Below are 23177 nucleotides of genomic sequence, written 5' to 3'. Positions count from 1 at the left end.
TTCCACATTTTGTCTCCTTTCACTTCTGTCCCCTGAAAAATGTAAAATCTAGATTCCACCGTACATACAAAATGTTTGAAGAGCCACAGTGATGAATAACTTAAGAAGAAACATTTGAATGATAAGAAATCCAATGTTCATTACCAAAATTCAAAGTCGTGTATTACAATGACAGCATTGAAAATGCTAAAAATTCTACTTGTGTAAAAATGAAGTAGTTTTCAAATTCATAAAAGGTATTAGAGAAGTTCTGAGGTATCTCCAAAGAACAGTCTTTCCAAGCAATACATCTAACATTTTTCTATTCCTAATAAGAGAAATTCATAATTTATGGGCATTGCAACCATATTTTGGACTATTGGTAATACCAATGCCCTACGATTTGTTTCACATTGAATGAGAAAGAATTGATGATGTCAGTCTTTCTCTCGCGTTCCTCACTCTGGCATCAATTACAAAGGGATCTAAGTGGTTCATTAGATCCAGTAGTTGACAACTAATTTAAAATTCCATGTCATTCACATGAAAAATCAGCTTCAATTCTTTGCCCAATACATAGCCCTTGTATTCAGAAATCTGATTAGTCCAGAAACATGTATATTGCAACACACTGTAGATTACAACACCACTTATATCTTAACCACAAAATGATTCCCCGAGCTCTGATAACCACTTTTAGATTAAATATTTATTTACTCATTCATTTGTGAGAAACTGTAATGGCAAGCAAATGAGACGATACAATATTGAATGGAATTATTTCAACAACTTACTTTCATGCTGTATGACAGTATTTTCTTCTTAAAAACAAGTTTGTTTCAAACATACAGTAGGTGCTATAGGTTTCATCTCTCAAAGTATGTGAATACGAATATCAATTGAATAAGGTTTATAAATAAACAATATTAATAAGATTAACACTACCACCAAGTTTGTGGAACACAAAGGTGTCTCTTAGGAGAAGATACCTGAGTACCTCATGTGTACATTTCCTTAGGGATTCCAGGTCTGCACTTATACATGTCATTCTGCTCTAAAGAACAATCAAATAAATCCTTCAAATCAAGAAATATTAACATTTATTACATTTTTTTAAAAAAATACTACAAGCAATTTTAAAACATGATAAAAATGTATTCCTCTTCCAAAGATATCTTTGTCGAGTTGTACCAGGAGTATGGTTTGGTGCGAGTGCAATTCTTCATGAATCCAATACTGAAATAAAAAGTTAAAAAACTTTAAAATCCAAACCACATAAATACATTACATGTAATTTTTCTTAGAACACGTCACCTTATGGCATGTACAGTCACTGACACTTCTGGGTTATAACAATTCCATTAACTTTCAATGGAATCGTTACAACCCAGAAGTGTCCATGACTGTACAAACACTTGAAGGTTCTATACAGTCTATTATCTATTCAATGAATCAGTATGTACAAATAATTTTGTTGACCTTAGATTCAGAGCTTGAGTTACTTGTCTTTAGAGTGAAATATACAGCAGAGGGAAAGAAACAATACAGGAGGTATGGTGAAATCAAGAACAGCATATGTTTGCGATTGCCGTAACTGCTTCATCATACTGATACTGTACGAATGCAGTAGACGTTATTTCTTGTGAATCCTTATATTTGACGAATACACATGATTGTATACACACAATAACAAATACAACTAAATTGTGTTCGCGCAACACACATGCACGTCTTAGTTGAATGTTTGACTGCAGCCGAATGAGTGTCTTGAGGCAGTGTTGCCAATTGTACATGCTGCTTCACTGGCATGCTGCAAGTCCCACTAAAACCTGAACATAAAAACGCAATATCATCATCATGGCAAGAAATACACTAAAATGAAAGTAATACTTTTGGTTGATTGATTGATTTAGTTTATTTTACTTCGTGTTTTGTGCCTCTTGGCTAATTTGCGAAGAGGTGGATGAGTGATGAAATGGATATTCACAAACAACCAAGCCCGAGCGGGATTCGAACCCGGGACCCTTGGCATCGCAGCTAACCACTCGGCCACAGGGTCCAGCAGTAATACTTTTGGTAATACTTATGCACAATAATAAAAACATATCTAGTAGAGCAGGCATGTTTCCTTGTCTGGGTGATTATTACAATGCAAAAATGTAATATAACAATATACATTGATTAAATGTAAGCTTAACGGATATGGATTGATTATAAATTCCATTTAAATCTTTGTCTACAACAACAGAAAGGGATTAGCTTCTACAAATGTTGAGAAAGCCCTCAACACAAACTGAGTCTCATTTAATTGTATACAAAAAAAGAATCTAAATGGCCTGCCATTACTTTGCCCATCCTCACATAAAACTGTATATTACTTGATAAGTGCCATCAACAAATGAAATATCAGAGCACTTTTGACATATTTTTCACACATCAAAGGTGGATGACATTGGTTGGAAATTGCCATCACACCATGCTTTGAGATCTTTTACAAATTCTTCAAAAGACCCAAATTCGGCTTGTAGATCTTTACTTTAAACTGCCTGCTACAAAGAAACATGTCAGAGAGTTCTTTCATTATTTTTAATATCCTTGCAGGTAGCTTTAACACAGAATTTAGAGCCATGTAGAAATACAGCTTGCAGCAAATATGGAAGGAAGACATCAATTTCATTAAACGTAAAGACTTCCAGAAATAACAGAAGGAAGCAAGAAATGTTACACAGAAAAGGAAGACAGGCTAAAGAAACACAAGAAAAACCAAATGCTGCATATAGCCACAGGAATAATTGACCAAACAACACTGCTAATAACAGATCTTCACCTTTGTTAATCCTATATATGGGATACATATATGAAGAGATGAAATCCAATTCTTGAGATATGCGGAGGCAGCTAAGGCTTTGAAACACTAACTTAGTCATAAAATTTATTGTGTGAGGGTTAACTGGGGAGTAATAGAATTCAGTATCATTTGTGTCGAATGAATCATTGGAATAGTTCAAACAGGTAATGAGGGCACCTAGGGAAGCTATATTCATCTGCTTTGCACTAGAAAATATGAGAACAAATTAGGTACATCAGGGCTCAAGGATTTCAATGAACAGCAAATTATTTACAATGAAAATGATTCATACGAGTTTCTCAGTATTGCTGTCTTTGTCGTGCAATGCATTTATTCTAGTTGTAGCAACATTTGCACATGAACTTTGTTTTGTTAGAAGTGACCACAAATCGTTTAATGATAGCCAGAGGAACATTTAACTCCAAAAATGAATTTTTAGGTTTTGTTTAATTGATCTCCTCTGAAAAGATCTATTTGGAGTGAGATCAACACCTCCATCTCTTCCACTTATCAGTAGTCATGTATCTACAATTTACTAATTTGACATTGAATACCAATGCGACACAAACTTCTCACGTCTCATGATTGCTATGTAATCTATGGAATGTATGCATACTACACAATCTGTCAAAAGCTATCTTAAGTAATTTTTCACATGAGTATGACTAATAGAGCTGAGCCAATACCACTTTGAACAGATATCCGCATCCAAACAAAAGTTCTCGGGTTACCAGCTAGGTTAAGCTGATGTTGGCTTCCAACGTTTCAAGCGTATACATTGCTCTCATCATTAGGGAATATAGAAATGGAGGCCAGTGTAGGGTAATCCAAGAACACTTGTTTGAATCACGTCGCCAGGAAAGCTACAATTCCTAGACATCCACATCGATGCCAAAGCTCTTACTGATTCCCAAGATACCAATGCTTTAAAATTGTAGCAATTAAAGGCTGTTCAAAATGTTGATCAATATTAGTGGGTTAGTTCTCCACTCCAATTACAAGCACCAGTTTATCAGAGTTTTGTCTAAAATTATTGAAGAATTACTCCGCCCCACATCAGGCTTTCAAGTAATCACAGTTTTCACACAGATTATTGGTGAAGTATAAAGTTCATAATTTAAATAATTTTCAAGATAATTAGATAATGCCATAAGTGTTACATGGCATTCTTGCAGAAAACCATGCAAGACCAAATGTTGGAAAAGTATCGGCCAGTATTAGTGAATAAAATACTTTATGATACCGATACATTAGCATTGGGATTGGCTCAGCCCTACTTATTACTTAGCTATAGTTGTTTAGATTGGTGACACTGGTAAAAAGGTAGGCTCCATCCGGAAATCCTCCACCCTCAAATTCTACCACATTTCAAATCTTTTTGTCCAAAATGTAGTTTCTTAAGAAAGGGTGTTTTTAACTAGCGCGGAAGGAAATTTTTCGAGATCTACATGCTACGAAACTTGCATTTTTTAAATATTAAAATTCCTTACATACATAACGTCATTATGGTTTTTCAGGGCTTCCATCATGGATTCAGTCACATTTCTTTTTCTTCCTATGACTGACTTGTGGAATGGTATAATTTGCGATATTTAATTTTTTGGTACCTTGAGTGAATTGTCGAAAAATAGTGTTGGGCAGGTTCTAACATGCCTTTAAAGGGATGCTATAGAAAAAGGTGGGGCTGCGGAAGTAGTAGGGGGTGGTAGGTTGATTAGCCCAGGGACGGAGCCTGGAATCTGTGGCCAATTTTTATGGTTTAGGCCTGAAAAAGCGACTGTTATATATCTATTGGTACGGGTGCGGGTGGCTGCTACGAAACTGACATGGCCGCAAGTAGACTTCCAGCTTGCAACTTTAAACGGCTGTATCTCCACTTTAAACGGCTTTATACTTGTAAATATTTGTTTCCACACTACAGAATTTTCTTTTCAACAATATGCAACACACAATCTTGCTAAAAATATTTCACTACCGAAATTGAGGGTGCAGGATTTCCGGATGGACCCAAAAGGTATATATGGAGTAAAATATGGAATACTGTAGACTTTTGGTCACACATGCAACTAGTATGGAAGTTGTGCAAAGTGATCTGAATACGAAGAGCAGAAAATTCAATAAAATATATAAAATTCAAACTATGAATGTTGAGACTTACCATATGAGTTTATTCTTGACACACGGTAATGTTCTGTGAAGATGGAAATACCATATTCCAACTTAAAGTTGTCTACTACATGTGGGAGAACACCTGTAAATTATGAAATTTGCATAAGCATTGTTGACATAGATTTATTTGAGTGGTAAGACAAACAGATTTGTATGACAATTTTCATCCATCTTGGCAAGCTTTGTGTGTAATAAACGAAAGATGAAAATTTAACAATCATGGCAAAAATTATTCCTACATACAAATTATATGCTGGATTACACACTAACAGCATTTTATGAAGAAAAACTCATAATGCAGAAAATTGTAAAATTCTGGAAAATATTAAGTAATTTATTGCTTTATTGGGATTTAGAAAAATTTCTTCACATGGCATAATTTGCAATAGCAACTACATACATCTCATTCCACAATAAAAAAACCTAATTTCTATAAAGTAGAACCTTGTACTTACAGCCATTGTACATTCACAAACTGACAATGGTTCATATAGTGTCTAAAAGAAAAAAATACTCAAAGCAAATTCTACATAATTGAAAAAGATAAGTACATTAGTTTATACAAAATTTATTTTCTGAACTGAATATAGGGCCTTCCCGATGGCACAGTGGTAGCGGTGTCGCTTTATAATCAAAGGGTTCAATACCCGGTGGAGGCACATAGTGGTTTGGATCCCACTTTAAACTGTAGGTCAAGTCCCGATTAGCCTTACTGTACTTAAAGTGGACTTAAAACACCAAATCAATCAATCAAACTGTCATATAAGGCAACAGATCACTATTTCAAAGCATTTACCTGAATCAGTTAATTGTTATACCATTGCTTCTTACAAGTAGACTAGATATGGGACAAAATAAAATTTGAAGGAACATAGAAACAAGCAATCAAAGCTTTAACTAATTTTTCTCTCAACAATAACAACCAAGACAAACTCCCCTTCAGTGAGACTGACAAATCCTCCATGAGACAGTTTTGAATTATATTAATGATTAATTAAAAGTTTAGTAGAAATTATTGAAGTTGCACACACAATTCACAGAAAATAATGCTGAACATTTCTATATTGAGCACCCAGCTGTGTTTAAATTCACTTATTTCCTCCTCCCAGAAATTTTACTCATGGGCGAGTCGAGGCCTACACTTTCTGTATAGCTAGTTTAGTCTTGCAGTTGTTATCATAGCTACAGAATTGAGCGAAGCAAATTGTCTGTTAGGCAGATAAAAACTCAAGTGTACAATACTGTACAGAAAAAAAACTTTCATTATGAAGATGTGGGAAAACTGTGCTAACGGAAAATTAAAAATAAAACCTAAGAAAAAAAGACAAACATAATGAAATAGTGTGAGAGTGGTTTGTCTCTGCCAGAGGAAAAAAAATCACCACATACTGGGTCCCATGTTACAGTAATATGCTAAAAATGACACTCAAAAAATGTGTAAGACTGAATTCAAAGCATGTAATGGATGGTTGGACATGTATTGCAAAAATAGACCATTATTGAACAGCATTAATTTGCCTTACAGCAGAATGATTTGGATATGCTTAGTGTGGTTTCTCAGGCTAAAAGCATTTGCGGAAAGTCAAGCAGCCAAGAATCTAAAATGTGTGCAGAAAATCCTGTTCCGCTACTGGTAAAAAAAAATTGTTGTGTGCTATTCAGTGCAATGTTAGCATTTGCGAATAAATACTGTATGGGAATATAGCACTTACTTAAGGTAAGACTGCAGAATATGGGCTGCTTAGGAGGAACACGGTTCATAATTTTTTGGTAACGTTTTGTAGTTAGTAATCGGGAAAAGGAAGTTTTAAGGTGCGGAAAATTTTTTTTTTCTTTAAAAAAAAACAACAGAAAAACGTGTCCAGGTTGGGTGGTATTGAAATCGTAGCAACGAAGGAAAATGCATATTCCTGCACAAATCTAGTGAAAGCAAAAAATGCCTATGTTGTTAGGTAGCTAGGTTTAGTTCTCTTAGCCTAAATAATAATTAGTCATTGTATTTATGCTAATGAAACCTAACCTAACAGGCCTAACCTAACCTTGTACGCATTCCTCGAAGAAATAATGAAAGAAACTGTGCGTAAGCAATATGGACACGAACGAATGGAGATATGCATTGCTTTTAGTAGCAGGAAAAACATTTTTCATTGTATTTATGCTATTGGAACCCAACCTAACAGGCCTAACCTAACCTTGCAAGCATTCCTCGTCTGAAATAATGAAAGAAACTGTGCGTCTGTGGGTGGAATCCGGAGCGACAAATCAACTCGAATGCCGTGAAACGAAGGGTCTCACTTATCGCACAACACTTGAGCGTGTAAACAATATAGACGTGAACAAATGGAGAAATGCGTTGATTTCAGTAGCAGGAAAAACATTTTTTATGTGCAATAATATAATAGTAATCGTAAAAGGAACACCGGAAAATGGAAGTAGAAGGTACGTACGTATAAGTGAGACCCTTATTTAATGTAATCTCAGTTTTTATATATAAGTATACTGGTCCCTTCTGATTCAATTTAAGGTGTGTTCCACTGTATTTTCAATAAGTAAGGCTTAAGGTAGGCAAACACAAAGAATAGTTTCACCACTATATTTTCATGAAACATCAACACATACGAAGTCCAAATATGCATGGAATTGTAACTGTCATCAAGCTGAACCCACAATATGAAATAAACAAGTTAAAAATTACAAACCCCATGAAATCAAATTAATTTGCTAACATAAAATATCTAATAACATAAAACTATTATATCTCATGGTAAAAATCATGCCTAAAAATAAAATCTGATAGTGTTTCAGGGTCTTGAGAGGTTCATTAGGTCCAGTTGATTTCCTATATTTTACTTCACTTCTTGTGTCACTTGTGAAGATGGGGATGACTGATGATTTGATGAATGGACACTGATAAACATCCATGCCCAGGCCAGGATTCGAACCCCGGACCCCTGGCATCGTAGTGCGATGTGCTAATCACTCAGCCATGGGAGCCGGCCCTTTAGATCCAGTGGTTGACAACTAGTTTAAATTGTTCTATTTGTCAACAATCCTAGACATAATCGAACTATTACCACAGAGAAATTAAATTTATAAATTTAATTTCTCTGTGCCATTACTCTTCATTATTATACCAAGATTTGAAAGGTGCATATCAATTACAGCAAAATAAATATATTTTTCAGGTGTTTTTGGTATTTTCACCAGGTGGTAAAAGCTAGCTTTTGACCTATTTTCACCAGACTTTAAGCTGCATGTGTATGATCTGCAACCTGGCCTAGCCTAATGCACATATGTGTGTATTCTTTAGTTGTTGATGTGTGTGAAGTTTACGGCAGTGTGTATTTACTTTTCGTGCAGGAGACAAGTACTTTTTTCTGCATGCCATGGAGTTGGAAAACTACCGCAAGGTGTTCGCATGTGGACTGGTGCTGCTACTATGTCACATGACATAAGTATGAAAGGGTATGATGTTCTTAATGCTTTCATTGCTAGGTTAGGCAGGTTAGGTTTATGGCTATTAGCATTAAAATTATTTCGGTAAATACTTCCGGTAACAGTTTACTATACCGGAGACGGATTTCTTCAAATTTACAGGAGAAAGTACTTACGCAAATCATTTTCTGTAGTGTTGTTGATGTTCGGGAATGTAGTTTTGATCCATTTTAATGCGAATGCATGTGGTTTTCTACGAAAATCTATTTCCGATGCGCTATTGCTGCTGCCGCCATGATGTTGTCCGTATATGCTAAATTGAACGAAAGGAGTGCTAATGGAACCTAACCTAACCTAGTAGGCATACCTCGTCCCCGTGATGGTTCGTGGGGCTTTCGTGAATTTTTGGGCTAACGTCAATGGTTTTTGGGGCTACCCGTGGATGGTTTGTGGGAAATATGGAACAACAGTAAGTACGGTACTACTTTACTATACCTGAGACACCTGGGAATGATTTCTTTTGCACTTTTTTACATTGCTAACGTACTATTCTGCATTCCGGAACACTTATTTAGGTGAAATAATGTAATTTGTAACGAAAATAATGTATATTTCTTACATTTACGAGTACTTACTGTTCTTGTTTATTTCCACACACAACATAGCGATAGCTTACCCTTGATTGTTCGTTGTGCCAGTGTTTTGTCGATTTGGAGTGTGCATGCAGTGTTGCAAGCTCCATTACCGAAAAATACCTACTTTCGGGCCGGATTTCAAAGTATGCTCAAATAAAAAAAAAATTACAAAATTATTTTAAAAAAACCTCAGGAACAAACCTTTGACGTTATGTTAGGTTAGGTAAGGCAAGCATAGTTTAATTTTTTTTAAAAAAATTGAAAGCACTTTAGGAATTTTAAATTAACTTTTTTACTTACTTACGGGGACGAGGTATGCCTACTAGGTTAGGTTAGGCCTGTTAGGTTAGGTTCCATTAGCACTCCTTTCGTTCAATTTAGCATATACGGACAACATCGGCTTGTAGCAGCAGCAATATCGCGTATTGTGCTCTCGTGCAGAAAGCAAATCACGGCAGCAGCAATAGCGCGTCGGAAATAGATTTTCGTAGAAAACCACATGCATTCGCATTAAAATGGATCAAAACTACATTCCCGAACATCAACAACGCTACAGAAAATGAATTCCGTAAGTACTTTCTCCTGTAAATTTGAAGGAATCCGTCTCAGGTATAGTAAAGTGTTACCAAAATATAATTAGCCTTCGAAAACGCGTGAGTGAATAAGTCAAACAGATTAGGATAGATGGAATAGTATATCCGCACTGCAATGTACACTAGAAAATAAAACGTTGATATTATACAAAAATAATAATAGTATTACTCACTTATATTCGAGGACCTGCAAAGTAAATAAAACTTCGATATAATGCAAAAAAGAATAGTAGTACTCACTTATATTTTAGGTCCAGCAAGTATTTTATGTTATTTTTTCCTGAACGATCGTTGATTCTTCGTGTAAATTCCTCTTCTCTAATCAACGTGGAGCTCCAATTCCGAAAAAAAGACTTCTTTCTTGTTGCTTGTTACCGGCTTTTACCTCAAACAAAACACATGTGAAGTTCAAAGATTCATTTACGCTTCCAGCAAGGCAGTACGTCATTAATGCAAACCAGTACGTCATTAATGTGTCCACCAATGAACAACGAGTTCGCGTCAACCAATCGGATGGCTTAAAACTGGTGTGGCAGCAATCACTACCATATATTAGGTTGATAACTCTGCATGGTATTGGAAATGTCTAATTGCGCTATGTTAGGTGGCAAATATATGCATCTTTTCTTGCGGGAGCGGCTGACTTCAATTTCATAACATGAACAACGGCGCCTATATTCTAACTAATAAAGAATGATATAATATACATATATGGAAATAGTTTTTTGTGTCGCTGGTTGGTGCTTTGTACGCAAATCGTTAGTTAAATCAACCTACTAGCTGTACAATACATGTTGACTGTATCCAATATTATGCTTGTTCCATATTTTAAAGAGATTATTAAAAAAAATATGCAAATGGATATGTAGAAACTGAAAACCACAAAGACAGATTTAACTCTAAATAGATTTTAAAAAAGGGAATTTGTATTCAATTCTTTTTTTGTTCTCCTTTGCTTTGAACCACCGACTATTTTTTAATCTTACTCAGCATAAGAAATACCGACTATCATTTCTGTATTGTATATTACAAAACATGATGCTCCTTTGTTTCTACCTATCAAACTTCCAACTTTGTGGTACCGCGCTGCTACAAATTTTGACACTTCATTCGGTTTATGTTAATGTATTCATTGAAGATTGCAGAAATTAATGTTGCTGCAAATATTATCTCAAGAATTAAAGCGGTACTTGTAATTGTTAAAAACCTGTAATTGCATTGTAATACTTTGGCATTATGGACCAATAGTACTTCTGATTTTGTTTTACCCTACTTGTGGTACTTGGAAGATGATTATAAGTGGTCAAGAGAGAAATTATCTCGGTAAATGTAAATTTTAACCAAATAATCGGGATGGAGGAAGTGCAAGTTATTCTCAGCGTTAAGGAAGGTTAGTCGCAAAGTATTCAGAAATAATGGTCTGTTGATATAATTTTAGATAACTAAGTTTGGATTTATGTGCTTCCATATACTACGTATAAGTCTTCATACCCGTGCTAGGGTTTCTAATATCTTAATTGCCTGACCACATAATTGGGGAATGCTCAACCAGGTAACTCCATAGGGGAGTCGGAAATCTGGTCAAAGTTTCTTTTATGCTCAGATATCATACGATACAGAGCCTTCAGTGGAGACGAGCCTGGATAAAGGTTCCAATGTTTAATGCTTGTTCGTAAGTTTTATAGGTGTATTAGGAAGTCTTTTAGAATATTGGAAATTATTATGGATGTAGTAGCTCGGAGGAACTAATTATCACGGTTAAAAACTTCGCTAGGCATTATTTACGAGAGAGATTATGATTTGAAAAGTAACTTAGTGAGCTTGGGTACTTTACAGTGAGCAGCCGTTCTTAGTTTTCCGTCGTCTCAACACGTTAACTGGCAGCTTTTCACACAAAGGGGATTCCGTGCTTGAGACCAGGTGTTATTTTAATGCTAAGAGCCCTAAATTAACCCACATAACCCAACAACGAAAGCATTTAGAGATGTAAAAACTCCTTTACACCTCATGTCATGTGACGTAGTAGTAGCAGCACTCCGAGCCCAAGTTCCGATTGTTTAATTCTCATTTCATCATGGCCCGACCCTGTGGCCGAATGGTTAGCACATCGCGCTGCGACGCCAAGGGTCCCGGGTTCGAATCCCGGTCGGGCTTGGTTGTTTGTGAATGTCCATTCATCAATTTCATAATTTCATCACTCATCCCCATCTTCGCAAATTAGCCAAGAGGCACAAAACGCGAAGTAAAATAAACTAAATCAATTCAAATCAAAATCATTTCATCATGGTATGCAGGAATTTTTGGTAAAACTGTTAAAGCCAGGAATCGTCTGTAACTCGTTTATTCTCTAATTGTTTACATTCGTACTTACTTATTCTGCATTGGGAAAGATGGTTTAACAAGGAATTTCGTTTTTTTTTTTTAACGAAATTAGTATCTATTGTTGAAATATCGAGTAATTATTGTTCGTTCTTTTCTCTTTCTGAACACGCAAAATGGCGGGCAAATCTGTGTTTCAAACGGCAAAGCAGTGTTTCAACCTTCTTAACAGAAAAATTCCCGCATAGCCCCAAAAACCATTCGGGATAGTATGACCATCCAGGAATAGCCCCAAAAACCAATCTGGATCGTATAACCATCCACGAATAGCATCAAAAACGGTACCAGTTAGATATGCCGGAAACACATTTAACTCGTTTATTTTCAAATAAAATTCATTTCTACTTACCTCATATGCAGAGCTGAACATTTTTCAACTTTGGATCACTTTTTTTTCATGAAAAAAGCGTTATTTTTAACATTATAATTATTTATTGGTCGTTGCTAATTCGGCCGGTAAATCTTGACTCACGTTGTCTATCGTCAGCTGATGTGCAGTGTTTCCAAATTTATGAACCGATATTCACAAAAGGTTTTTAAGCGAAAATTGATCCACAAACCATTCACGGAAGGTTAGGTTGGATTCAGTTAGGTTAGGCAAACAGAAAATTGAATTGAAAAAAAAACCGCTCGCACATCATCTTGTAAAACTACCGCGTTGTTGTTACACTATCACTTATTAACCGAAAAATGATTGTTTTTAATCCACAAACCATTCACGGAAGGTTAGGTTCGGTTCAGTTAGGTTAGGCAAACAGAAAATTAAATTGGAAAAAAAATCCCGCTCACACGTCATCTTGTAAAATTACCGAGTGGTTGCTACACTGACAGGGGGTTACGTAATAGAACGCACAGAACATTTGATTCACGTAGTCGACGGTAATGGTGGCACGAGCTATCGTGCAACGGAGATACATGAATGTCGAAAAATACCTTATTTACAGGCTGAATAAGTTGCACGATTCGAAAAAACACTTTCCCCAGCTTCAGAAAGTCCACAAGAACTAAATTCCGTAAGTACTTTCTCGTCTTTTCTCCTGTAAATTTCAAGAAATGTGTTTCCGGTTTATATAATCGTTACCCCAAAAACCATTCACGATAGCCCCACGCACCATCATGGTAAGGTTAGGTTAGGTTGCTTTAGGTTGGGCAATATAGTGAAAAAAACTGTGTGTTTGGAAACACTTACCGGGGATTACGTCATCAGATGCTCGCAACATCCGGTTCAAGTACATGGATGGAAATGCAAGCAACAGCTTTCGTGCATCGGACGGACATTATTATAGAAAAATACATGAATTAGCAGCCAAATACATTGAAAAATGCGAGAAAATACTTCTACGACCTTCCGAAATTACACAGAAACTCAATTCCGTAAGTACTTTCTCCTGTAAATTTGAAGAAATCCGATTCCCGGCTTTAACAGTTTTTCATGGTTCGATTTCTATTTATGTCTGTTAGCACATACTTCAGAGGTTTAGTGATTCTGATTGTGTGTTTACGGACTGCTACTATTATCTATGTCAGATGTGTGGTGCAAAGGGGTTTCATAGTTAGGTTAGGCGAGTTAAGTTTATAGCTCTTAGTATTCAAATAACGTCTCTAAATGCTTTCATTGTTAGGATAGATGGGCCAGGTTCAGGGCTCTTACAGGGTGTCTACCAGTCAAGAAATCGACAGGTAGGTCAAGAAATTATGCTTGTCAAGAATTTTTGCATTTTTTTTACAGTATAGTGAATTTACATTGTTATATACGTGTACTGGTATTTGTTCAGTTTAATATTTTGAAATCTAAAATTGCATTGAGTTGTGGTTATGATTTGTGTACTTTGTTTCTTAAGAATCTCATTCTTGCATGTGTGAAGTTGTGTAAAAATATTAAATAAAGTAATATGGCCATTCCCCATCCAGAATGAAGCCTGAAGCATTAATTCGGTATGAATTTACAATACCGGAAATATCTCCAATTTCTTTCAAATTCGGCATACTCACTAATTTTGGCCTCGTAATCACGAATCTGCAGTTAAAAAATGGTGGTCACGTCTAGAAATTGCAAAATAACCTTGTCAATTACCTCTATGATTCTCCATACACTAACATGGAAACGATATGAAGACTTCTTTCTTTCCGCATAACGGTCTTGCTACCAACATTGCCCAAGTGTTGTGCAATAAGTGAGAACATTGATTTTCATGTGAGAAAATGGCATCTTGCGTAAAGGTGGAAAACATGTCTGCCCCACGAACCATTCACTGTTAGGTAAGGTTAGGTTAGGCAAGCATAGTTAAAATTAAGGGTCATCATAAACATAGTTTTCAATCGCTAATCATTGCAAAAACATAAAATAAAATATAAATTTTATTATAAAATTTTAGGAAAAAGGAGAAAAAGTCAAGAATTTTTGGTTTGTTATTTTGGTAGACACTTAGCATTACAATAATTTCCCTAAATGCTTCCAACATCTCATTATGTTGGTGCTGGTCTCAAGCACGCCACTCTTTCGAGCCTCATGTAGGCCGTAGTCTGTAGAATGCCTAGTCGATGGGAAGCAGGGATATTTGCATAAGGTACATCTTCTTTTGCACTTTTCGAAACTTCAAACAGTGGTAATACTTTCACAAAGGTTCAAATTTACTATAGCAATCATTTCTACAATACTTCATCAGCTCCTATGGAACTGAAAATAATCATTAAACATTTGGATCCATTGCCGTGTCTGTGTCCAAGACAACAGTAAATGAATGGTTACTCACAGAGAGTTATGGATATTGCAGTATACAGAAGGGTAAAATGTTTATACACTAAACTGTTTGCCAGGAAATAATCACCGTGTCAGTGAAGTATGTGTGTGTAAAGGCATGAGTAGAAATCAAACCATGTTAAAATTGCATATGTTCAATGATTGTTTTGGAATTAAACAATCAGAACTTGAGCCAAACCTTTGACCTCTTGATTACAGCATTACCCAGTGGCGTATGCTGCTTTAACGAGTGTGTAATTTCTGACCGTTGATTCATCCACACACTCCTAAAATCCCCCTGCAAATTTACCTCAGCATCCATATCCAATTTATGAATATTATGTGAAAATTTTGTCTTATTGTTGTAGCCACTATCAATTAATTCTTGAGATTACAGTTAATCTATGTGTAGAATTTCAAATGATATAAGAAGTATAATGAAGCTATAAAAACACAACCTGTAAAATATAATATGAAATGCCTGTGCTGGTGAAATAAAAACACTTAATATTAATTTAATTGTAAAATTCAACTTACAGTACCTGGTTGCTTGCATATTCCCAATTTTTGTCTTTATATATACACAGAAATAAGCTCAAGAGATGGCAATTCTGCATTAACCGCATTAACAGTGCAATTTATCTGGAAAATATGTTGTTCTAAATGGTTTCACATGCAAATCTTCTATTATATCCATTGCCCTTTTTAAGTTTAGTAAACAGAGCACTAGCACGATATCATAGAAACAAATAATACATTTTTGAATCTTCAATGAGGACCACCAAGCACAGAGTCATCAATCACATGCATTCAATTCCTCGTGCCAATCTTCTGATATATCCCTGGCTCAGAATGAAACTCCATAGGGATGCTAAAAAAAAAATAATAATAATAAAAAAAAAATCTTTCCCAGCTTGGAATTCCCTGCGATGTGAGAGGTCCTATAAGTTCGACTCATTGTGTTGATCTTTTTTAATTCATCCATCATTTATCTTCATCATCTAAAGAGGCGGAAAAGCAACGTAATTTATTTCTGGTACCTTTCTCTTTAAAAAAATATTCGGTTCATGAAAGAATTACTCTCACTGCTTTTGAAGGTTACAGAGATAATACAAAAATGGTAAAAGCCAGTATATAATTAGTTTAATTACTCAAGCTTTAAATTTTAATCAGCTTAATTTGCTTCATCTTCAATATTTAAGCTTTTTCCTTTTGAGAAATTCCTGTTCAAGTAGCAAAAACCAGGACAGAAGCATATGTAAAGTGAAAATTAGCATAGAATTGGTTTGCCAATGCTGTTTAGATTTCTCTGTTTCTCATACACTTTCAGATGTATTTTCCAAAATTCCCTTTTCAGTATGTAATTTGTGATCCCAGAATTCCCGTTCCTGAGGAATTTCCCTGTTTAGCTTCGACACAAAGACCATCAGGGTAGAATGGCAAAGGTGGGTGCTAAGAGATCAATGGTAACCAGCCAAGGGTAGAGAAAAGGCTCTGGGGTGGAGAGTATCATTGCTGAACTCTCTCCCTGGAGGAGGTTACCCTGGGCTTTGAATGTGCATGACTGAGAATGGGTGTTTCCTTTCCTCGCAGCATGGTCCCTTGTTCAATACCCAGTGGAGGCACATGGCACAGTGGTTCGGATCCTACTTTATACTGTAGGTCCAGCCCCTATCAGCCTTTCTGTGCATAAAGTGGACTTAAAACAGCAATTCAACTTCAATCTTTCCTCGCAACAAGAGATTTGCAGGGAGCCAGGGTCGTCTCACACGTTAGGAGAGTTTCCAGGCTTGGCGGTTGGAACTGTTCACGAGTTGGAAGTAAAGAAATGTATGAATTGAAGATTGATTCGAAAGAATATTGCGGGGAAATAAAATAACACTTTTTTTAAAAAAAAAATATAGCTGGGTCATCTCCTGATTACCTAGATGACCCAGAGTATGTGCTGCTGGCATTACCATTACTTCATCAGGAGGTCCATAAATATTTGTCAATTCTTCTTATTCAGTAATTTAACTCTAACTCCCTAGCTTTCTTAAACCCAAAGGTAGCAACACAAGCATTCCATCTTGGGTTCGATACCCGGTGGAGGCACATGGCACAGTGGTTCGGATCCCACTTTAAACTGCAGATCCAGTCCCGATTAGCCTTTCTGTGCATAAAGTGGACTTAAAACCACAAATCAACAAGCATTCCATCTGTCCGTACCCTGGGCAAGATCTATCCAATCTTTTCCATCATTACAGATTTCCTTTAGGTCTATCTTAATGTTATCCCTCCATCTTCATCTTTGCTTTCCTACAGGTCTCTTACCATCACGTTTCCCAACAAGAATCCTGTAAACTCTTCTTTTCTCTCCCATTCGTGCCACATGGCCTGCCCACCTATATCTTCTTGATTTAATTATTCTAATAGTATCTGAACATGAATACATCTGAATAGTAACAATTTCTGCATTCATGAAAGTCCACCTAGTGAATTTGTACCAGATGAACTTTAAACTTGCTTCCATAATCATTTCCAATGTAAATAAATGCATTCTTCATACTCCTGTACAACTTGTAAAAGTCATTATGCAATCAGAACCATGACTATTTCTTGTTTACATCTCCATAGTGTAGCTCTACAGACATTGAAACAAATGTAAAGTAATTGAGGTCTAAAGTAAGTTGTTTTCAGTGGCGGCGATTGGGTCCCAAAACTGGGGGGGGGGGGGGGGGGGGGGGCAAGGTGCCAAAACTAGGGGGTCAAAAACAGTACGTTTCCCTTTGTAAAAAGATTTAGCATAGTGCAGGGGCAAAAGTGGCTGCCCCCTCGCCACCACTGGTTGTTTTTTTTTTGCATAGAGTCACGGTAAAAGTTACAATATTCTTTCTCAACAGGCAAAGGTTTCCCACCCTTGGACCGACCAATCATGGTGGATGCGAACTTAAATGGACTCACGTTACAGACAGATCCTGTGCCTCCGTGCCCTGATCCATTTTTTGGAACAGAATTGGTTTGGGAAGCTGACAAAAAGAACCTTCGAAGGTATGATTTTCTTGTGGTTCAATTAGCCATAAGCGTTGTGATAATAATCTTACAATTCCACATATTAATCATTGAGTACCAGTTTCAGTGTCATGCCAAACTGTGTAGTACATATTACATGATATATTAGGATAGTGAAAACTGTATTCTGATAATTGGATTTCAAATTATTACTGCTGCATATTACTGTTTTTCAGTTCTACATACCTACAGTATATCCTCATAGTAATTGAAATTTCCAATTAGATTATGTGCTAATTTCTTTCAGTGCAGTGTTAAATGCTTTTTCTAAGGAAGTTCTGGGGTCAGATGCTTTTTTTTTTTCAATGCAGTGTGTTGTGTGCTTTCTACAAGGCCTTGAGTTCTCGGGTCAGTGAATGCCCAAAAATTGACTTTTGTGTTTCAGTGGAGATTCTTTTTAGTATTAGAAAATATGTGGCATATTGTATTGTCATATTATACCATATATTAATTTTGACAATGAAGATGAATTATTAACTGATGGTTTGAAATATACAGGGTGGGCCAAAAGTGTGGAACCACCCAAATAAAACACAAACTGGCTGACACACACGAATGCAATGTCCGGACACATGATGTAGAGGAGGGGGGAAAACCTTCCAGACCATGCAACCAAGATGGCCGCCATCTTGAATAGAATCATATTTTCTTAAATGGGAAGGGGGTCATGTGACATACGAAATTAGGCAAGAATTTTACGAGAAAAACAGTGGTGTGTTCAGTTTTAACATAACTTTACTTATTCTCATGTTATTGTTCATTTTATGGACCTTGATGAAACAAAGAATCAAAGGTACATTTCAACCATTGAAAGGTCTGGACTGAAGAGAAAAGTGTTACATAAGATGTTCAAAGTGGTGGCCACCATGTTCGAGTGTTAAGGCGATCCTCCGTGCCCATTCCTCGTGAACCCTTACCAACACTTCCTGCGGAATACTGCCACGTGCTTCAACAATTCGCTGTTTCAGGTGATCAAGGTCCTGGATTTTTACAGCATACACAAGTGCCTTGACGTGACCCCACAGATAGAAATCCAAAGGCGTTAGATCCGAGGAACGTGGTGGCCATTCCACTGCACCCCTGCGGCCTATCCTTCTGTGGGGAAACTTCACATCACAGTATTCTCTGGCAGCACAACCATAATGTGCTGGGGCACCATCATGCTGGAAGAATTCGGGAAATTATCCATTTGTCAGACAACAACGATGGTAGGACATATTCGTCCAACAACCTCCGATAACGTTCTGCTGTTAACGTGCCATCAATGGAAAATGGTCCCACACACCAGACCATACCATCACTTTCGCTGATCCTTGTACCTGTGATGGCTCCATCCAGTGAGGGTTTGTGTCTGGCCAGTACCGGTGGTTTTGTTTATTGACCTCGCCATTGACGTAGAAATTTGCTTCATCACTAAAGAGTACCTGATGTGGGAAACGAGGGTTTCTGTGAAGTTGCTGTGTTGCCCATTCTGCAAATTCCATCCGACGGTCTGGGTCCTCCTCCGTCAGGTGATGCAGCAGTTGCAGTTTGTACGGGTGCCACTAATGAGTAGTCAAAATGCGACGTATGTACGACTCACCCCAGTTTCAAGGGATAGACGACGGGTGCTCCGCTGCGGACTCTTGCTGAATGCATTCGGCTGTTGTTAATACCATGATCATGCTCTGAACCTGTAACGACAAGAAATGAACAATAACATGAGAATTAGTAAAGTTATGTTAAAACTGAACACACCACTGCTTTTCTTGTGAAATTCTAAGCCCCGCGACAGGTTAAGTTTGCAGCAACTTTTCACTTATATAGACCCAAACGTGAGCGCAGAATATAGTTCCGCTGCAACACTGCCGATTTTCTCATTGTCTGTGACATGAACAGCTCGGCGGTTAAGGCAAGACTGACACAGGAGATGCTGAGCGCTGTTCTAGCATGGATTGATACATAACATCTGCTGCAAAGTTAACCTGTCGCGGGGTTTACCCTAATTTCATGTCACATGACCCCCTTCCCATTTAAGAAAATATGATTCTGTTGAAGATGGTGGCCATCTTGGTTGCATGGTCTGGAAGGTTTTCCCCCCTCCTCTACATCATGTGTCGGGACATTGTGTGTCAGCCTGTTTGTGTTTTATTTGGGTGGTTCCACACTTTTGGCCCACCATGTACATGTATTTTGCATACTTCAAGACAAAGTTGAAAATATGTTCAGTTTCTTAATCGGCATACTAGAAAAGCATAAACATCTCCCCCTGTGCATTACGCAGTGGCATGATAGCATGTGGGGAGTTTGGAGGTAGCACCCTATACATTCTCGATCTCGGACATACTTGAGGTGATGCGATTAGCACCACGATCTGACTGCCTTCATCCCCCCAAGGGACCCATTTTAAGCAGACACAATGTAGGAAAATATTCCACTTGAAATCACCCACCCTGGGAACTGAACCTAGGTCTCCTGCATCACAACAAATGCCCTACTGGCTGGACCATGAATAAAAAAAAGGTAAAGTGCTCCCCTGTGCATAGCACCATGCCATGAAGGCGTATAGGGGGTGTGGGGGTAACGCCCCACATACTTTGGTTTTTAAAACTACTTACCCCAGTCGGATATTACAGTATTACATAAATCTTTTCATGCCACTTCCATCCATGGAAACCATGCAATGTTGAAGATGCATTTTTGTGCAGTACAATGCTAAATTGTGGAAATAAAATATGCACAAGTGCAAACGAGTGCAAGCTTTGATCTGATTCATCAGTGCACATTCTGAAACTTTAATCTGGTTTACCGCAACAATTCTTATTTATTGCATATATTTATTACATAAAGGGCTTGTGGGTAAAACATGGTGACATTTTAGTCATTACTGAGTTTATTAAGCAGAAAGGTTATTAGAAGATATACTGTAGATAAATTGTTTTCATGTTGTGTTCAATGAGTTCAATTTAAATTGCATGACATGGAAATTACATGTGAAAATTGAAGGCTGGCTCTTTTTACTTTGTAACTCAATAATGACCAATATGTCACTTACCATATTTTACCCCCTGAGCCCTTCATTTATTAATTAGATATAATAGAAACAAAATGCCATTGCAGACTTGCAAGTAAAACAAGCAGTAGTTCTACAACTTCAAATTTTACGGCAATGTCTATATACTATATGAATAAAGTTGCTTTACCGGCAGTATACCAGGTAACATGAGAGATTACGCCACTGATTCAAATACAAATGAATCAAAGTTGTCATAGGAGAAGACTTCAACTGCGGACACAAAAGCTCACATTTACTCAAGTTCACTGATATTAGTAGATATAGCAGTCGTGTTTTTATGTATTTTTACTTCATTTATCTTTCCTATACTCAAGAATAAATACGTTCATCACTTTAGTTTATGACAAATATATGCTTTTGTGTCTCAAAAGCAAAATTTTAGGCATAATATATACACTCTAATGCAAGCTCTAAAATATGTTATCTATATCCTGCCAATTTTGTTTACACACCGCTTTTCGTGGTATCATTTCAGAATGAGGATGAGCATGGTTCCTGTAAAGGTCGAGTGCTGTGTTCTCAACTGTGACAAAAGAAAAGAGCGGCTTGGTTATATCCTCATTGGCTTAAAGTGTGCTCAACTGGTGCGAGAGGGGAAAGAGGTGAGCATCTGTGTCTTTAGGTTTGATTCATGTTGGTAGTGTGGATGATTTTTGTTTAAACTTTATTAAAATTTCATGTAAGGTGCAATTGATTATTTTATAACTAATCTTTGCCAGTTCTCCGGTTAAAGTAATGCTGTACGTGTATAGATCCACCAACTTATTTGAAACCCTGGCCAGAAACAAGTGGCGCTAGTGTCGAATGTTTAGGAGGGGAGCTCGGGAACTCTGGGGCAAGGGAAGGGATGGCAGAAACACGTGTTTTCCCCCCTGTGTTGCCAAATCTGGAAGTGGGCGTGTGCCGTGAAAGGTTTGCAAGTAAACAAATATGCAGGCCGAATATTAAGTTTCGTTTCTAGACGTGGTAATTCAAATAACATAGCATAAGAGAGACGAGGGAGGGGGACACTAAAGTTAAAAACGCCTGCTGTCTCGCAGAAGGATATCAACAATTTAAACACACAAGATTAATATTCTAAATTATGTAAACTATAAAAAAAAATTATGTAAAAAAAAAATAAAAAAGCATGAATCCAAGTTTCATCAATGTAAACAACAGGCTTCCCTTCGTTGCGGAATCTGTTGATCGCACGAAGATATCTTGCTCTCCAAACCACAATGTTGCTTCGTTCAACCAGAGCTAAGAGAGAGTTTCTACATTTTTAAAATTTAAAGCCTATTTGTTTCATAATTTTCCGTAATGTTTCTCGCCCCCCCCCCCCCTTATAATTAATTTCTTCCTTAGCAATAGCTAAAAGTTTCAATATTGTAGGAACTTCTCTTTTCACTACGTACATTTCATGGACAATTTCTGGTCAGGGGTTTGTAAATCTTTTTTCTCTCTTTTCAGTTTTTTAAGCAATGACTCCGACCGTCCCGTTAGATATACTGCTCTCTTTAGGGGTTGATCGCGAGGATAATTCCACCCGTCTCTTTTCTCTTCTTCACACTTCTCAATGATTCGTAGTAGCAAATTTAGCTCACTGCTGTGCACAACTTTCGACACTTTACACTTACTCAAAAACACGTCTACGCACATCAACAACACTCCTCGAATTCTTGAAGAGAGTAAAATTAGCAACACTGTGTCAGCGGAAGTAGGAAGGTCCTTGCCTGACCAGCGCCAGAGAAAACACCGGGGGTGAAAGAAGGGGTGGGGGAGGCCGGTTAGTTCGCATATTTTCCGAGGTTTCAGAAAGCTTGGTGGATCTATAATACTCGTGCACTTCCTTTGTGCAACAGCTCCTGCCTGCTACATCAACCCTTTGACTCCCACTCACAAGACATTCCAAGGTAAGGTTTGATGAAAGACCATCCCTTTGGAGGACCTTGAAGGCAAGATATAATAGTAAATCATTTCTCTTCATCTAGAACAATAAAACACTGTTTTTGTTTTGCAGTGTACAACTTTTTTCAGTGGTATTCTCTTTCAATTCTTATTGCATTTTTGTGGGATTTCTTAACTACATTTTCCTCCTTCATGGTTATGTTGTGCATTTCAGTTGCATTTGTTTCTCCCAAAAAAATGTATATTTTACTTTGGCTCAGGTGCAAAGAGAGAGGAAAGAATCAAATGCTTAACATTGGCAGCTGCAAATAAGAAGTACAATACTGCTTTCCTCATTAGCTTTGGGATAATTCTACAGTTATGGTCCTAACATTTGCAAACTCTAACTTTGTGTATTGTTTAG

The 23177-nt window shown here is 37.1% G+C and overlaps 1 protein-coding gene and 1 long non-coding RNA gene across 3 annotated transcripts in view; one reads left to right on the top strand and one right to left on the bottom strand.

Moving 5' to 3' along the window:
• Window positions 1–1056: 1056 nt before the first annotated feature.
• On the bottom strand, window positions 1057–10135 carry LOC145985758 (uncharacterized). Its single transcript, XR_014441444.1, has 3 exons — window positions 9900–10135; window positions 4986–5078; window positions 1057–1215 (listed from the first exon to the last, which is right to left on the bottom strand). It is a non-coding gene; the product is annotated as an uncharacterized LOC145985758 (long non-coding RNA).
• Window positions 10136–10719: 584 nt separating this feature from the next.
• Window positions 10720–23177, top strand: part of LOC145984995 (centrosomal protein of 120 kDa-like) — an 88689-nt gene continuing 76231 nt past the window's right edge. For both annotated transcript variants that reach the window (XM_083118479.1, XM_083118478.1), the window contains exons 1-3: window positions 10720–11049; window positions 17661–17808; window positions 21360–21486. In XM_083118479.1, coding sequence (XP_082974605.1) covers window positions 11013–11049; window positions 17661–17808; window positions 21360–21486 — 312 coding nt within the window. In that variant the 5' untranslated portion in view covers window positions 10720–11012. The remainder of the gene's footprint in view (window positions 11050–17660; window positions 17809–21359; window positions 21487–23177) is intronic.

The sequence above is a fragment of the Lepisma saccharinum genome, chromosome 3 (assembly GCF_977018435.1).
Source record: "Lepisma saccharinum chromosome 3, izLepSacc3.1, whole genome shotgun sequence".
In the NCBI taxonomy this organism is placed as follows: domain Eukaryota; kingdom Metazoa; phylum Arthropoda; class Insecta; order Zygentoma; family Lepismatidae; genus Lepisma; species Lepisma saccharinum.
The sequence above is the reverse complement of the archived record's forward strand: the minus strand, read 5'-3'. Positions and strand labels throughout refer to the sequence as shown.